This window comes from Talaromyces proteolyticus (assembly GCF_021365285.1).
Source record: "Talaromyces proteolyticus strain PMI_201 chromosome Unknown BGW36scaffold_2, whole genome shotgun sequence".
In the NCBI taxonomy this organism is placed as follows: domain Eukaryota; kingdom Fungi; phylum Ascomycota; class Eurotiomycetes; order Eurotiales; family Trichocomaceae; genus Talaromyces; species Talaromyces proteolyticus.
The window spans coordinates 548,938-564,268 of NW_025764278.1; the positions used below are offsets into that span (position 1 = coordinate 548,938).

General features: G+C 44.3%; 7 protein-coding genes across 7 annotated transcripts; 4 read left to right on the forward strand and 3 right to left on the reverse strand.

Annotated features, from left to right (window-relative positions):
• The first annotated feature begins 122 nt into the window (after window positions 1-122).
• BGW36DRAFT_369003 (putative aminoacyl-tRNA hydrolase) lies at window positions 123-1,428 on the forward strand. The gene is made up of 5 exons (XM_046215064.1): window positions 123-544; window positions 591-775; window positions 824-866; window positions 915-1,108; window positions 1,213-1,428. The coding sequence occupies exons 1-5, from the start codon at window positions 538-540 to the stop codon at window positions 1,339-1,341; spliced, it is 558 nt and encodes a 185-aa protein (XP_046076248.1). The 5' UTR covers window positions 123-537; the 3' UTR covers window positions 1,342-1,428.
• Window positions 1,429-2,310: 882 nt separating this feature from the next.
• Window positions 2,311-2,881, forward strand: BGW36DRAFT_369008 (uncharacterized protein). Its single transcript, XM_046215065.1, has 2 exons — window positions 2,311-2,679; window positions 2,743-2,881. Exon 1 carries the CDS (start codon window positions 2,390-2,392, stop codon window positions 2,552-2,554), a length of 165 nt encoding a protein of 54 aa, XP_046076249.1. The 5' UTR covers window positions 2,311-2,389; the 3' UTR covers window positions 2,555-2,679; window positions 2,743-2,881.
• Window positions 2,882-3,022: 141 nt separating this feature from the next.
• Window positions 3,023-4,682, forward strand: BGW36DRAFT_369011 (putative peptidyl-prolyl cis-trans isomerase Cpr7). The gene is made up of 5 exons (XM_046215066.1): window positions 3,023-3,149; window positions 3,219-3,286; window positions 3,341-3,350; window positions 3,407-3,493; window positions 3,541-4,682. The coding sequence occupies exons 1-5, from the start codon at window positions 3,137-3,139 to the stop codon at window positions 4,470-4,472; spliced, it is 1,110 nt and encodes a 369-aa protein (XP_046076250.1). The 5' UTR covers window positions 3,023-3,136; the 3' UTR covers window positions 4,473-4,682.
• On the reverse strand, window positions 4,683-6,303 carry BGW36DRAFT_333901 (formamidase FmdS). The gene is made up of 5 exons (XM_046212894.1): window positions 6,102-6,303; window positions 6,030-6,048; window positions 5,687-5,975; window positions 5,347-5,620; window positions 4,683-5,298 (listed from the first exon to the last, which is right to left on the reverse strand). Exons 1-5 carry the CDS (start codon window positions 6,174-6,176, stop codon window positions 4,720-4,722), a joined length of 1,236 nt encoding a protein of 411 aa, XP_046076251.1. The 5' UTR covers window positions 6,177-6,303; the 3' UTR covers window positions 4,683-4,719.
• A 2,013-nt stretch (window positions 6,304-8,316) lies between these two features.
• On the forward strand, window positions 8,317-8,627 carry BGW36DRAFT_422801 (uncharacterized protein; the record flags this gene model as incomplete). The annotated part of the gene is made up of 2 exons (XM_046219755.1): window positions 8,317-8,497; window positions 8,563-8,627. 2 exons carry the CDS (start codon window positions 8,317-8,319, stop codon window positions 8,625-8,627), a joined length of 246 nt encoding a protein of 81 aa, XP_046076252.1.
• Window positions 8,628-10,681: 2,054 nt separating this feature from the next.
• Window positions 10,682-11,071, reverse strand: BGW36DRAFT_354663 (uncharacterized protein; the record flags this gene model as incomplete). Its single annotated transcript, XM_046213548.1, has 1 exon — window positions 10,682-11,071. One exon carries the CDS (start codon window positions 11,069-11,071, stop codon window positions 10,682-10,684), a length of 390 nt encoding a protein of 129 aa, XP_046076253.1.
• Window positions 11,072-12,360: 1,289 nt separating this feature from the next.
• Window positions 12,361-15,294, reverse strand: BGW36DRAFT_422803 (glycosyl hydrolase; the record flags this gene model as incomplete). The annotated part of the gene is made up of 11 exons (XM_046219756.1): window positions 12,361-12,730; window positions 12,782-12,874; window positions 12,924-12,994; window positions 13,051-13,139; window positions 13,187-13,728; window positions 13,781-13,871; window positions 13,925-14,440; window positions 14,485-14,604; window positions 14,656-14,806; window positions 14,852-14,973; window positions 15,024-15,294. 11 exons carry the CDS (start codon window positions 15,292-15,294, stop codon window positions 12,361-12,363), a joined length of 2,436 nt encoding a protein of 811 aa, XP_046076254.1.
• Between the last annotated feature and the right edge of the window lie 37 nt (window positions 15,295-15,331).

Here is a 15,331-nt window from a genome sequence, read left to right on the forward strand (position 1 = left end):
GTGAATAGGTGAGATGAACCAGGTCCAGGACTAGATGACATCACGACCACATCGACAAAGGCTATTATAAACAGCAATCTGTCTTAAAATATTATTTATTCTTTCTCCAACAATATAAGCGACCTAACTCTATACATAAATAATAATAATATACGCACTCATGCTGTGGTGAAATGGAACTGTGGAGCCTGCCCACCAATGACATCACAGAGATCGTGCGGCACTATCACGTCGGGAGCATCGATCTTTCCTCTTCCTCTACTGTCAATCGCGCATTTCTCACAGCCGTCACTGTCATCAGTTAGGCCATGATTTATTTCGGCATCCACCGCCTTACAAATACGGCCTGATGGCGAGAAAGGCATAATCTTTCTCACAAACCAGATATATAAAATCAACGAGAAGTCGCACTCTGGATAGCCCTCATTTCTTCTAGCTCCTCTCGACAGCTTATCTCTTGATTTATCTTGATAACTGCAGCTTCTGGTGAGCTTGAGGTTTTACATCGGCCATTTAGTCGTCATCGTATGAGCTACAATGAAAGGTAATGCTCTTTCCACAAATTGCGAAACTTTTCTGATTAAATATAGCTGTCCTGCAACGGGTCAAGTCGGCCTCGGTCACCGTCGATAACCAGCTGATCTCGTCCATCGGTCGCGGAGTACTCGTTTTTGCAGGCGTGGGCAAGGATGATACCGAGAAGGATGTCGACTCTATGGCTGCAAAGGTCTTGAAGGCTAAGCTCTGGCCGGATGAGGCAAACCAGACCAGCGCCGTCAGTCCGCTCACCCCACTTACACTGTCAAATCTAATATCTCCACAGTGGAAGAAGAATGTCCAGGATATAGAAGGCGAAGTCCTATGTGGTACTCAATATTCCATCCAACGCCGGCTACACGCACTAACTTCCTCAGTCTCTCAATTCACGTTATACGGGCAGATCAAAAAAGGCAACAAACCAGACTTCCACAACGCCGCCGATCCCGAGACAGCGCGGCGGCTGTACGACCGCTTCGTCAGCAAGGTGACGGACCTTTACAAAGCCGAGCGCGTCAAGAACGGCGTCTTCCAGGCAATGATGGAAGTCGAACTGAAGAACGATGGACCGGTGGGTGTTGATTACCGCAGTACAGATGAAGCGGTAGGACTCTGCGCGCTTTCTTCCGAGTCGGGCTGCCTAGGTATCCAGTCACACTGGCTAACGAGAAATAGGTTACTATTGAGATTTCTACGGATGTCCCAAAATCGGAGAGTTCGAAACAAAATCAGGCGAAAACAGAGACGGGTCCAGATGGTAAAAAGTATGTCGAGTTCAAGATGCCGGATTCTTTGTTGGAGTGATCCATTCGTATCTGGAGTGTATCATAGATGTATATAGATCAATGCATATAGCAGTATTCAAATATAAAATACAAAATATCACTTTGACACACCAAAAATATGAGTACATATATATATGAGCCCATATGAGAGATACATGCACACTCTTCTCCCCAATCAAGTCTCCGATTGGCTGTTTGGTGTCTTGCCTTGCTCTTCGAGATCATTAATCCAGCCTCAACAGTCTTCTTCGAATGATATAAATGGACCAAGGAGTCAGGATCACTGTATTAGAATGTTTTTGTTGTAAAGCAGACTTTCTTTGCGGTTCCCATTGTATGCATATAAGTCAACCTCAGTGTTAGATAGGTCTCTCCGGGTGAAGCATCTTCATAATACAGGAGTATGTAATATAGAAAGCGTAGCACACTCTAGATACGGAAGACTTGCCGGTGTATCGCCCGGTTCCATGGCAGCAAATTGGAGGGCTTATATCTTCGGATGTAGTCAATATAAACAATTTCAAAGGCCCAGCTTGGCACGTAAATATCTCTCAACGGACAGGGCTCAACGACTTGATTAATTAATTAGTTCCCCTTTTGGGGGTTGGGCTGTAGCAAACCCCCGCATTTTGTCTCTATCCCCAGGCTCCGGCATATCTGCCGGGAACGAATTACAATACGTACATCTGGTGGGCGACTGAACTACCTCGGAACTGCTTATAAAGGAAGGGAAACTCGCCAACAGTCATGACTATTTCAGCAGTAGCATCTCACTCTTTCGTCGCTCTGCAAATCGGCCAATTGTGACAATCATTGGAAATGTTGCAGCCAAAATTCTGGGCAGTTTTAGCCCATGTTGCCTTTGCATACTCTGCTGTTGCGGAACGTGCGATTCCAAAATTCTAGTGGTTGTTCACCCAAATCCTCCTGAAATCTCAAACTTGAGTTCCTACACGGTCGAAACCCGCTCTCTAGGAACTGAAGAGTGCTACTCTGTACATCCGTTGTTGACTACAGTTTCTGAAGCTAACACTACCAGTGGTCATAGTATAATTCACAATACCAACATGGCGAACTTTGACTTCTGTGGACAAACTGACATTCTATTAACCTACAACAATAGTCCAATACACTCTGCTGTGGTCCGGCCTTATTCATACAACATTGCGCCCCAGGTCAGAAGGAAAACCATCAGTTTTTCTCTTGACGACCCTAAGAACGTCGCCATCTAGGCCAAAGGCGATATTAGGGATGTGTTACATGTACTTACAAGCTCCCCTGACACTGATGTGCCGAGTCCCTCACACTCAGACATTATTTTGCACCAGGAATTAACAGCAGTACAGCTGCACGCAATCTGACAGATGGTGAACTTGTGATTCCTTCAGGCAAAACAGTTTACATGGATCCAGGTACTCACAGTCACGACGCCACTTGTATTCCACAATGCCTCAAACGCTGGGGTGCGCGACCGCGGTCTAGTTCAGTTGGCGTATATCGAGAGAGAAATAGAAAACTCAAACCTCCACTTGTCAATGTATACGTAGTAGACAAGTGTAAGTAGCTTAGCCTATATAGGTATAGCTGATGTAGCTGTAGGCTAGCCAGAGGTAGACTAGAGCGAGGGGCAAGGCTGGTGGAGGCTGGAGCTGCACCGCCACGGCTTGCGGGGCTTCACGGTGCAAGAGCGAAGATGGAAGCTTCCTGAAGCCTGCACAGACAGACATACTTCCTTGTTCTGTTGTTCTGCGCGCATTGACGACCTTTTGACCTTTTCCCATCGTGAACTTGTGATCGTTCATTGACCACTCACAATGGCTGCTAAAAGTGTGTCTTCAGATCAAAATTACTGGTACATCCGGCTTGACAATGGCATTTGCTGACGATGGTGACTAGGTCGTTCACGCGTCTATCTAGACATTGAGTTTGGTACCACAAAGGAGGGCAGAATTTATCTTGAATTGGTATGCCACTGGAAATGATTGTGCTCTTGCAATAGCTAATAATGCTCTGCTTAGTTCGATGATGGTAATTCCTTTCTTCCACCTGACCGACAAGCAACCTGACGATGATTTCTACTATAGTCGTCCCCAAAACCGCCGAAAACTTTCGCGCGCTGTGTACAGGTGAAAAGGGCGTTGGCAAGCAGGGAAAGCCTCTCAGCTTCAAGGGTTTGTTGTTACCACTATAACTTCCTACCCACTTCTAATTCCTGCAGGCTCGATTTTCCACCGCGTTATCAAGCAATTCATGATCCAAGGAGGTGACTTTACTGCCTTCAATGGAACCGGCGGCGAGTCCATCTACGGTGAGAAATTCGAAGACGAAAACTTCGACCTCAAACATGACCGTCCCTTCCTCTTGTCAATGGCCAACTCTGGTCCCGCAACAAACGGCAGTCAGTTTTTCATCACTACCGTTGAGACCCCGCATCTTGATAACAAGCACGTTGTCTTTGGTCAGGTCATCAACGGCAAGAGCTTGGTCCGCAAGATCGAGAACGTTCAAACCCAAGCCGACAAGCCCAATGTTGATGTTATCATCGCCGACTGTGGCGAGTTGACTGGCGATGACTACGACAATGCCGACAAGAAGGTGCTTGACGCAACTGGAGACCCCTACGAAGACTACCCGGCCGATTACGATGGAGACTTGACTGCACCCTTGGTCTATGAAATCGCTGCCAAGCTCAAGGACCTCGGTAACACAGCCTTCAAGGGCGGAAAGACTTATCTCGGTTTGGAGAAGTATCAGAAGGCCCTACGTTATCTCAACGAATTCCCAGATGACGATGATAATAAAGAGCTTGATGGCCAGCTCAAGACTCTCCGGTTCACCCTACACTCTAATTCGGCCTTGCTTGCGAACAAGGTCAACCGCTTCAAGGATGGCAAGACTTGGGCCGGGTACGCATTGGAAACCGCCGATGCCGCCAACACAAAGGATTCCGACCGCGCCAAAGCCCACTACCGCCGTGCCGTCGCTGAGATCGGTACCAAAGAAGAAGACAATGCCCTTAAAGACTTGGAAGCAGCTCTGAAGCTTGCTCCTGGTGATGCCGCAATTAGCAACGAGATTAATCGTGTGAAGAAAATCATCGCCGATGCCGAGAAGAAGGAGAAGGCAGCCGCGCGGAAATTCTTCTCTTAAAAGTCTGCTTGTCTTAGCGTTGTTGCCCGTGCCTGCGCATTTTCGTTAAGAATTACGCAGCTAGTGCATTCTTTAGTATCGATATCCTTTTGTCTAGGAGCATGGAGAGTATGGAGCATATCATGATCTATTTCTTCTCTCTTTATTGGGCCTGCGAGATACAGTATTCGCTATTCGTAGCTAGCTTTATGAATACCACGACTTTATCATTCTCACATACTAGCATATTAATCTCGCTCTGAACTAACTACTTATCAACAAACGCACAACTCCCCATATCCAACTTCTCCGGTTTCGTCTCCGGCCGTATATCGAAATCGAAAATATCCATAGGCAGTCCCAACGTAGTACACGCATTCGGAATATCCACTATCCCGGCAATATGGCCCTGGATAGGGGCGCAGCTAAGCAGCAAATAGCTCTGATAATCATTATACCCGTATCTACGCAAATACTCGATCGCACGCAGACACGTCTGCCGATACGCCACCGTCGCATCCATGTAATGCTGCTTCCCCTGCTCGTCAACGGAAAATCCCTCAAAGGTGAGATATCGTCCTGGTCCATAATGCGGTTCCACGGGCCCGGGGATGTAGAGGGGGGATTTGGTGCCCATTTGGGCCATGCCGTCTTTGAGAACGGTGAATTTGAGTGTGATTATCCCCGCCATCTCAATCGCCCCGCAGAAGGAAATTTCGCCATCACCTTCAGAGAAATGTAAATCACCAACAGAGAATTTCGCGCCGGTGACGTGGACGGGGAGATAGATCTTGGAGCCGCGGGAGAGGTTTTTGATATCGCAGTTTCCGCCGTGTTCAGGGCGGCCCTTTCATCGTAAGGACGTGACAGTTGGTACAAGGGGGAAAAAACTCACTGGAATAGTTCTGGCACCCTCGCGCGCGATTTTCGTCTTCAATTCCGCATCAGCGCCGCCGGCATGAGCGTTCTGTGGCTCTGGCGGTTTGGCGACGTCGCGAGGGAGACTATTTGCAGAGATAAGCTCGCCTTCGCGACGATTCCATTCGGCGAGAACCTCTGCAGACGGCGCATTACCGAGAATACCAGGGTGGATCAAGCCTGGGAAGCGGACGTGCGGGATGTGTCGAGAGGAGCAGAAGATACCTTCAAAGTCCCAGATAGCTTTTGCACTGGACAACAACGGTTAATACTAGGCCTCTTCAGTCACGAGAAGTGAGAATCAGGAAAATGTTTACGGCTCAGGATATATATCATCTAAAAACCCACCACCATTCTTCTTATCAAAAACACCCGTGAACCCCCACGGCTGGTCCTGGAATGGCTGGACATCCTGAATCTCGACTAGTAGGATATCACCCGGCTCTGCGGTCTCGATGTGGAAGGGACCAGACAGATAATGGATCTTGGTTAGATCAACGTCGCGGATGTCGTCGGCAGAGTCGTTGTTGCCGATTTGGCCACCAGTCCAGTCGAAACATTCGATTTTGACGACTTCATTATTGGCGATTTTACCGATGCTAGGGACTGGGATGGCATTTGAGCATGCGGTTTGAGATTAGGTAGATTATGGCTACATACTGTCTGGATGCCATCGGTTCTGCAGGAGGTTTTAGCTGGGGCTAGGTTTATTTCAGTGTACGAGCTACTCACATGGAACCCTTCCTGTTCAGCAGCCGGTTTGCTGAAGTCGCATTTAACAGCAGTGCGGATCTCCTTGACACCCATGTTAGGTTTGCAGAATGAATCTTGAAAGATTGGCTTTGTCCGTGACGGTAAGCTTTATTCTCTTGCGCAACATTACTGAGGGAATGAATTAATGAATTGACGTGGAGGAAGCGGCAGCTGATATGGTGGGTCAAACAATCGCTCTCGTCCTTCCGAATTAGGAAGGAAAGTCCCTATCTACCCCGCATGGCTTTATCAACGTCGCACAAGAATCGGAATTCTGCTTAGTCAATGCACTGCTTATCGGCCTGGATCTGGTTGGGTATACTTAAAATTATGCTTATGTTTAGACTTCATTAATATAGTGCTACTCCCAGGACATTTTGATATCGTAACCATGTAGTTTAGGAGACCCAAAATATCGCTTGTATGTTGCTTGGCTGGAATTGGCAGTATGTTGGTGGAGAAACTTCAATGTGGCGTCTATATTATTGAGGAAGTTTCTAGCTCCAGTGAACTGTGATGGCGCCTCTTTAACGGTGTCAAATGCCTTGATAACTTTGGCGATGATCTCCATTCCTGTGACAATGTCACCAGCCGAACAACGGGGCTATCATTACTGCCGTTCTTCTCAGTAACGTGATAGTCTCTCAGAGAGAATATTTGCGTAACAACAATGGAAACGATCGCCAAATAACTCTTTAAGACGAGGCTAGTACCTGAACGGGGCTGGATGTGCACTACGCTGTCTGAGACAGGAGGTCAGATGAATGTAATAGCTTCAAGTTCCCTCTGTATTATAATTCTCTCTTCTGAGCTTCGTTTTTGCGGTAGTTGACACCAATATGATATGTATTGATCGGTCCTTCTCAATATCGAATAAATTTAATATTAGCATTTTACGGATTAGCTAGAGATCTTGGTATCATATCTAATAACATTTAGAATCTTATATTTTCAATGTATAAAAAGCAGTATGATATAATTATCATGAAGTGAGTAATAGTAGTATTGAATCTGCCTAGGAATGTACATTATGATTTTTCATTATTTGATTGTTTATCGCCATAATATCTATTTTTTTTATCTAGGTCTCACCCTTGATTCCATATAATTATTTGCGATTTTGTGTAATCGATTCTTATTACTGATGGCGATCATCTTATCGAAGTACCGCGGAGATATTCACCGGTTCTCCGTTCCACAACCAAAGCCAGGCCAGGTTTACGGACACACAGAGACATGTACGGCGGACATCGAATAGCGACATCCGATCCGTGTCCGTACTGGGCAACCCTGTAGCGAGCCATAATACCAGCAATAAAAACTCTGTGCCTTCCATAGGTGGTTTCTATAGTACCATACAGTACGAGAACATCCTTCACGTGCAGTTCTTCAATTAGGAGTTTCACTTATAAATACTTTTATCAATTGAGTCGATTAAGATACCAAGTTGACTATTGGTATGTCACACCACACATCAACTGTGTAGCTACAGAATAGGAAAGTGTTAGATGAAGAATCTAGGTATTATCATTGTTGTAGTAGTTACAGCGGGCTCGCAAGTTACTTGGGATCATCGCAAGTGTTGGTTGCACACGCAACAATATGCTCCATAGTTTCAAATGTTTGTATGTGTAGCTTTAAACGAGATTATGGAGGCCTATCCCACCTTTTTATTATTTTGTCACACAGTATACAGAATGCATGTGCACGTAGCATGGGTGTGAATTTAGTAAGTTGGCTAGAACTGTACAATCCTACATCAATCAGTAAGTGGTGTAGCCATTTCACCTCATTCGAAGGTACATATGTAGCATATATGATATTATGTCTGGGACACCTGACCTCCTATATCCCTAGACTCCTGTTCTTGGTGTGTCAATATGTTACACTACCAAGGAGTAGAATGGCCTGCAAACTAAATGAACAGCAACAACCTCGAGTTAAAAAGTAGGTTTGTACATTTAGGTGGTACAATAGACACACATATGTAGTACTTACATAGGTAGAATCTTTTTTCTAAACATCTATTAGGATTAGTTTGAGATAATCTATGTAAGGAGTCCTTTCATCGAAGATATAAAGGAGTCCTCTCGTCCCTAAGTGCCTTTTACGAACCATCCAATATTGTCTTCAGGCCAGTCGATAATTCCAGTATCTACTCAACTTCAATTCCCTCAAACTATCTACTGTCATCATGAAGATGCAATTTACTCTCGGGCTTCTCTTGCCAATTGCACTTGCTGTTTCGGCAATTTCTACTCTGCATCCTATCAAATTGGATGCAAGTGACATGCAAGCCATTGCCAAACCTCTTGGGAACGTGGCAATAGATCCTACTCTTACATGCGATGCTACTTACACATTGGCTGTAGACTGTAAGTTTAATGAGTTCATTTCTTATTTTATAGAAATTAGTATACTCACGGTGATATCCATACAGGCACTCTCAATCCTTGCACCATCGCAGTCAATACTTTTACTCTTACAAATTGTACTCTTGTTTAAAGATCTTCTAAGGATTGGGGGTACCAGGACGATGGATTGACACTTCAACTTTCATGTCAATTGAGAACTCCTCTACTGAGATTACCGTGGTTAACTACAGTCGCTCATTTTTGGTCTATCAAATATCAGGAGCCTATTCAACATAGCCCTTAATAGGATAAATAAATTCAGCCAGATACTTTTATGATCATTCTTTCCATTTATGTAAGACAGAACTTGTAGACTTATGTCATGGAACAGGTTTGTAGGAATTGCATCTGGTGCCACAATCTAACTAGAATCCACTTAGGCACGCCAGTATATTACAAACAATATGAGCCGTGACACCAAGTAACTATAAAGATATTCATCTACTTACAATAGAAATTGTTGGTATGTATACAGTGTTAAGGAATACGACGCATCAGTGGGACCTGACATCACCTGCACCTAACAGGTATTCTAGGGACAAAGAATTACACCAAAAGACTAGAATATTAAGGATGGTGGATTTTCATGATGATTCTCTCATATAGTAGGGTTGCCAGAGCCATCACAAGGCAATAAAAAAAGCCAATGCCCTTACTGAACTACTTGACACAAGGATCTACTGCTCAGGTTAATGGATAATGTGATACAAAGTCTCTAGCTTTCAGGTAGTATTAGAAAATACCTCAGGATAGCGCCTAATCAGTTACATATACAAATGACTACACCTGTGGATAGAGAAAAAATTACACAATTCAGCCTTGCTTTTATTTCTGATTATGCTAATAATACTTGTTTATTATAGTGTTACCAGGGTATTAAAATTGAAAAGACAGATCCTTCAATTTCTTGTTAAGGACCTACTTTTATAGCCCTAAGAAAGTGATTTTATTGCTGGTTATTGAGATGGATCAAACAATGATCTTACTGATATCTACATATTAGAATACTAAGCAACGGAAATGGGGAGAAAGCAGAAAGGAGGCTATCGATAACCACCTCATATGATGTTTCTGTATTACTTAATTTTTTCAATGAGGAAGTGGTGAGACCATTTTGCACGCAGTGTTGCATCAACTACCATACTGCAATTATCAATATTAATGGATGAATGTGACTAGCTTATGTAGGACAACGTTGTAACCCACTACAAGATTTTAGGAGCTAGTTTAACTTCATGTGAAGCAAGCCATTCATCAAATTTTAGAAATGAGCGAGTTTTTATCTAGATGATATTAAGAGAATATTCTTATATAAAATATCTATAGTACAAATTGACTTTCTACAAATTTACTTCATAATAGCATTTTCATCAGAAAGCTCACCCAAGCTATGAGGCTCCAAAGTATGTCTCGATATCTGCCTATTGGATTTTTATGGTCCTTTTCCACGGCAGCTTCTCCCACTCCATCCTTATGTGCTGTAACATGCACTTCCACTACCAGTCCTATTACCATTGGCTTTGCCAATCGTAGCGAAGAGTTTCCTAATAAAATAGGAATTCAAGCAACAGAAACCTGTAACCTTACAACATTCGGGTTTGCTCCATGCCGTTAGTTTTACCAACATCCATCAATATTTTCAAAAGGAGAAAACTCACCAGTGATAAATGCCAGACACGAACCCCTGTCCCTTGGTACCTGTTTTCTTTGAATTCACATGCTATTAGCCCTTTATTTTTACGAAAGGGTTAGGGTAGATTGGTCTGAGTCTGGTAAGAAAACTCCTGCGTTCAAGATACCGGTCAGGCTTCTAACACATATTTTCCGTTTCTATTAGATAACTTTACACGTATGGATATAGGGTTACGTCATAACTTGATGTTTTTCAATAGCATCAATTCATATTGAATTTACCTTGACAGTTCTAATGATATTTTTGGTTTTTCTATTTCGTCCTACTTTTTCTGGCATCTTATCTGATTGAAATATTACATCTAAAAATTTATAATAACTCCCTACCTTTGATTAATATTACTAAATGTCTAGTACACACTATCATTATAAATAAATATAATATTAATTCTTCATATGAACAGAAAACTTGAGAGTTTATGCACACAAGATGAGCATGAAATTGATTGAAAATCAATCTCCTGATGGATGAAATTTATTCCGACGTTGTTGCTCTTTTATCTCCATGTCAATGCTGACTACCAGCGTCTTTCTACCCCTGTCGACATCACTTTCGATCCTGGCTTGATTGCCGAGGTACGCAGCCGTGGTGAAAGCATTCGTCAGACGCTCCGTGTCATGGTTAAAATTGGAGAGCCAATGAGCAATTTCTTCGTCAACTTCGTAGGCGTCCGCTTCCCCATCCAGGTTGGTGATACAGTAGTCAGCAGGGTCACCGACAACGGTCTGGCCAACACTGTCTGCTAGAAGGAAGCCGAGAGGTGCTAGATCCACACAGGCCCCTTCGTAGATAGGCAACGAGGATGCGCTCCTATTCGTTGCTCTAACAGTGGAGTCGTACATGTGCATGCGCTTGATGGACTTGAATGAAAGATCCTTCGCCCAAGAGGGCCATGGCTATCGTTAGAAAAGGGACTTTGTTCGTAGATCCTTCGAGTGCATGAGATGGATCGTTGGAAATGTATAGATCATGTTGCGCGTGCCTAGCTTTATCCTTGTGATCACTAGTTAAGCAGGTTACCATGTGTAAAGAGTGAATTAAAAGCGCCGCTCAGAAAACGCTATGGGCGGCGTACTAGATGTCACCTACCCCTTCATCCTCGCAATCATTTCCACATATATCATTCGGGTCTTTGTCTAACGATGGTCCAGCGAAGCCATTGTTCATGTATAACCAGCGGTAGTGCCGAAATTGACCTTATAGAAGTTGCTATTGTGATGGTCATCCTCAATCTTCGCTAATGTCTCATAGTGAGGCGTTGAAACTTTCCACAATTGAATAGAAAATCCCACTAGGTAATTGCTGCCTTAATATACCTATTTTTTAAAGACCGCCACATCGTGATGCTGTTGTGGCGACAATATGGTGCCTAATTGGTGATAACCCTAATTTGATCAATCGATGCTACGGCTCTCAAGTTTAAAACCGACTAGTATATCGCGATGCATGTAAGATAATTAAATACATAGAATGCCCGAAAATAGCTCTGGGTAGATTTAAGCGAATATATATACATATTGGCTAATTTAGAAGGCCTCCATAGAAACATGCCTGAACTAGTGTAGTCGTATCTTTGATGGGATAATCGCAGGAACTTGATTGCTCGTCCTTGTTTAAAAAGGCTGATACTCTATTAATACACTAAATATTCACATCATTAAAAGAGAAAATTTTCAGTATACTATAATGTCTTTTTTCTTTTTCGGGTCGACTCAGTGGCAATCGCGTTGGATGCCTTGGTATCGGGCCTGAAGCTAAAATATGATACCTAAAGTTGCTACCTACCCAGTCTCCTACAATCACCCAAAGGCATGTCGCTAACAATATCTAGCAGACCAAAAGCAGCCTGTGACATGTGCAAAGCCCAAAGGGCAAGCCATGATATTCAATAAAATGACACCTCAATAAGCTTCTCTTGGTTGACTGTGTATGCGGCTCCGTCGCGAGTCACACATCGGTGCTAAGGCAAACCTTTTAAGCTTGTGGAGTGCAAAGCCTGGTGAAAAACAGATAATAATCCACCTCGGGTCCCTCTTGACGAGATGCTAGATAGCCTATTGACCTTGCGGAACTCCAGGATTTCAAAGACATCCATTTTAAATAGAGACACATATATGTAAAGCGCTATATCCTATAATTTGTAATGACCAGGCGAAGGCGGCACATAGCCAGTCTCCCAGTTCCTCATATCGTGTCCCAACTCAAATTCAATGCTACCACCATTGACAAAAATATCCTCGTGGCTCAGCCAGTTCTTATCCCACTGTTTCCCATTTACCTTCACGCTCTGCACATAGTAACCCTCGTCGAGTCCAGTGGCTGTGATATGCAGAGTCTTGTTACCGTTCACCGTCATATTGATTTCGGGAAACCACGGCGAACCGATCAGGTAGACTGGTTGGGTGACCACGGGGTACAGGCCACAGAGCTGCCAGAGGAGCCAGGAGTTCATGGCGCCGGCATCACTGTTGCCGGGGATTCCGTATGCGGCGTCTTTGTAGCTAGAAGATGTTAGTGGTGGTGGGTTGTTATTGATATTTGAAGTGACTTACTATGTGTTACTAAGATTTCGTGTTTGCTGCACCGATTTCGCTTGCTTGTTTATGTAGTGATACAAGTAAGGGGTCATGAAGTCGGGCTCGTTTCTGAATGATGCGTGAGCCTCTAGCCACGAAATGCTAAGAAGAAGCTTACCCTATATTCATGAGTGTTGTAATGCCTGCTCCGTTGGCCCCAAGGTTCTGCTTGGCAACGCCGGGTTCAAACTAGTAGGATTATCAGCTAAATAAATCCAAAAAGACAACAAAAGTGGAAGGCATACCATGATGTCTAATCGAGATTCAAAGGTGGAATTACCGCCCATAAACTCGATCAACGTCTCCATATCGTGTGGAATAACGAAAGAATATTCTGCTAGGGTAAGCATCGATGAAGGAGTAAAAATAGAAGATACTCACCCCAAGGAACGGCCTCGTATGTGATTGAGCTCCACTCGCACTCACCACAGTACAAAGGATCATAGTCGCTATGGTTGAACGAGCCATTTGAATACTTTGGTGCCAGGAACCCGGTAAAATTTAAACTCGTCAAGTCATGATCCCAGATAAGCTGCCAGCCGGCAGATCGGTTCAAATACTTCTGCTTATCGTCAGGTTGGATACCGGCTGCCACTTGACTCAATGAGAAATCGTTGAGACTGTATTCCACCGTTCGTGAGATGCATCGAGTGTTCCGATCCACAGACACATATCCGAGCTCAAGCCAGTCATTCAGCGCACCCCTACCTTCCTTCGTGCTTGCTGTGTAATCTGTGGGATCGTATGTGTTGTAAGGCATGACTTCGGCATCTTTGACCATGGCTGCATATGCTTCTGTCCAGTTGATGGCACCACGCAGCCCCTTCACATAAGCATCTGCAAGGACATTGTCTGCATCTGATCCTCCTTGTACCAAGCCATTCCAGTTTCCTGATCTTCCATCAGGCATAAATCCTTGGTGTCTAGTTACCGTTAGTTATGCATCTAGCCACTGCGTTATAAATATGGTCTCACTTGTAAATATCAACAAGACCACGGATCATAGACTCATAATATGCTGGCTGCAAGACATGGTAGAAACTAACTGTGCAGCGGAAAATATCCCCTAATCAACGTCATCAAGACTGCTATGAATAGTTGCTACAAATCATCACTTACACATCGTATAAAAATCATCCCAGAATGGCTCTGATGACTCCCACAAAGGATTCTCTCCAGTCCGATCTGACGGCATGAGATGCATAAAGTACAGCGAGCTGTATAGAAGTCTTAGGTTAGTCACATTAGCTGACTTGTCCACTGGAACTTGGATCTTGCTGAAGACGTCTTGATTCCATTCCTTCACAGACTCAGCAACAGAATCGTTCAGGCTCCACGACGGGATTTCCGAAGCAATGTAGCCTTTGGCTTTCTGGACAGACATGAATGAGATTCCGATTCTAGATGTAACCTGAGCAGCTGCACCGTCATCCCAACTAAATAGAGCCCCAACGCGCAAATTCATAGGTCCAGAGGTTGCCTTGGTGGTTTTATTACCGTATATAGGATCGGGGATACCTCCATTGGCTAAAGTCTGATACCGTGGCATAGGGTCTGTGTTGATTCCTGTGAACGTTTGGGCAGATTTAGTGTTTTGGGAGAATTCTCCATAGAAGTACACTGTATACGCGGCACCTGAATTTGTTAGAAACTCCTGGAACACGGTCCACTGAACTAACCATTATTCCATCCGCCAATGTATGTTCCATAACCTTGGTATGACTTTCCGTCATCGTTAATCTCAATTTCACCTCCAACGTAGAATTGGGGATTTGTATCCCCGGAGATCCAGGGAGATACTTTACAGTAAAATCAGCATGAACGGGGATTGGAGTATAAATAATGAAGACTTACATGGGAAACATCCACTAGGACATGTTTTTGTCCTTTTGGAAACGAATAGGTGATGATACCAGCATGTCGAGATGCCGAAAGCTCAGCAACAACACCGCTTTGCAAGCTCGTCTTAAAATATCCGACCCCAGCAGTATCATTTCCAATCTAGACATGTTAATGATACGCACATTTTTAGATAATATTACTCACTCTAGGCTGAGAGTATGTCTGATTGTCGAGAATATTCACTGGTGCATCAACCGACGTCAACGGCATTTGAGGAATTATGCCATACTTGGGCTCTCCTCCGGTGCCACTCTCGTGCATCATTGCTGTATCTATTTCAACGTGTGTCTTAACCTAGGCGCTAGCTGAAGCTTACTGAAGGCCGTGACATTGCCATCTGGCGTCCATCCACCGTTGAGCACGGCAATGCTCCAATTTGCAGCGGTACTGTCGAGACCAAACTTAACGACCCCAAATGGGCGCGCACCACCTACAAAGATGTCTCCTCCACCGAAACCCTGGCCTGGCGTTGGCCCCTCGGATCCCATGAGGGCATTGACATACTGCGAGTAGTCGACACTATCAGCTGCTTCAGCCCGCAGGCTCAGAAGGCTGGTCAGCGCTGTCAGGATAGACAGGAAACGCATGGTGCCGAATTTCGAAAGATTCAGTCTCGATGGCACG

Excerpts from the sequence above, each read along its gene's own strand:
- BGW36DRAFT_369011 (XM_046215066.1), top strand. Across the intron at positions 3,494-3,540 it reads AAAGCCTCTCAGCTTCAAGG|GCTCGATTTTCCACCGCGTT; the intron begins GTTTGTTGTTAC and ends TAATTCCTGCAG.
- BGW36DRAFT_369008 (XM_046215065.1), top strand. The coding sequence starts at position 2,390 with ATGGCGAACTTTGACTTCTGTGGACAAACTGACATTCTATTAACCTAC.
- BGW36DRAFT_333901 (XM_046212894.1), bottom strand. The coding sequence starts at position 6,176 with ATGGGTGTCAAGGAGATCCGCACTGCTGTTAAATGCGACTTCAGCAAA. Across the intron at positions 5,621-5,686 it reads GATGATATATATCCTGAGCC|TGCAAAAGCTATCTGGGACT; the intron begins GTAAACATTTTC and ends GTTGTTGTCCAG. Across the intron at positions 5,299-5,346 it reads AGGGTGCCAGAACTATTCCA|GGCCGCCCTGAACACGGCGG; the intron begins GTGAGTTTTTTC and ends TTACGATGAAAG.
- BGW36DRAFT_369003 (XM_046215064.1), top strand. Across the intron at positions 776-823 it reads AGGCAAACCAGACCAGCGCC|TGGAAGAAGAATGTCCAGGA; the intron begins GTCAGTCCGCTC and ends ATATCTCCACAG. Across the intron at positions 1,109-1,212 it reads AACTGAAGAACGATGGACCG|GTTACTATTGAGATTTCTAC; the intron begins GTGGGTGTTGAT and ends AACGAGAAATAG.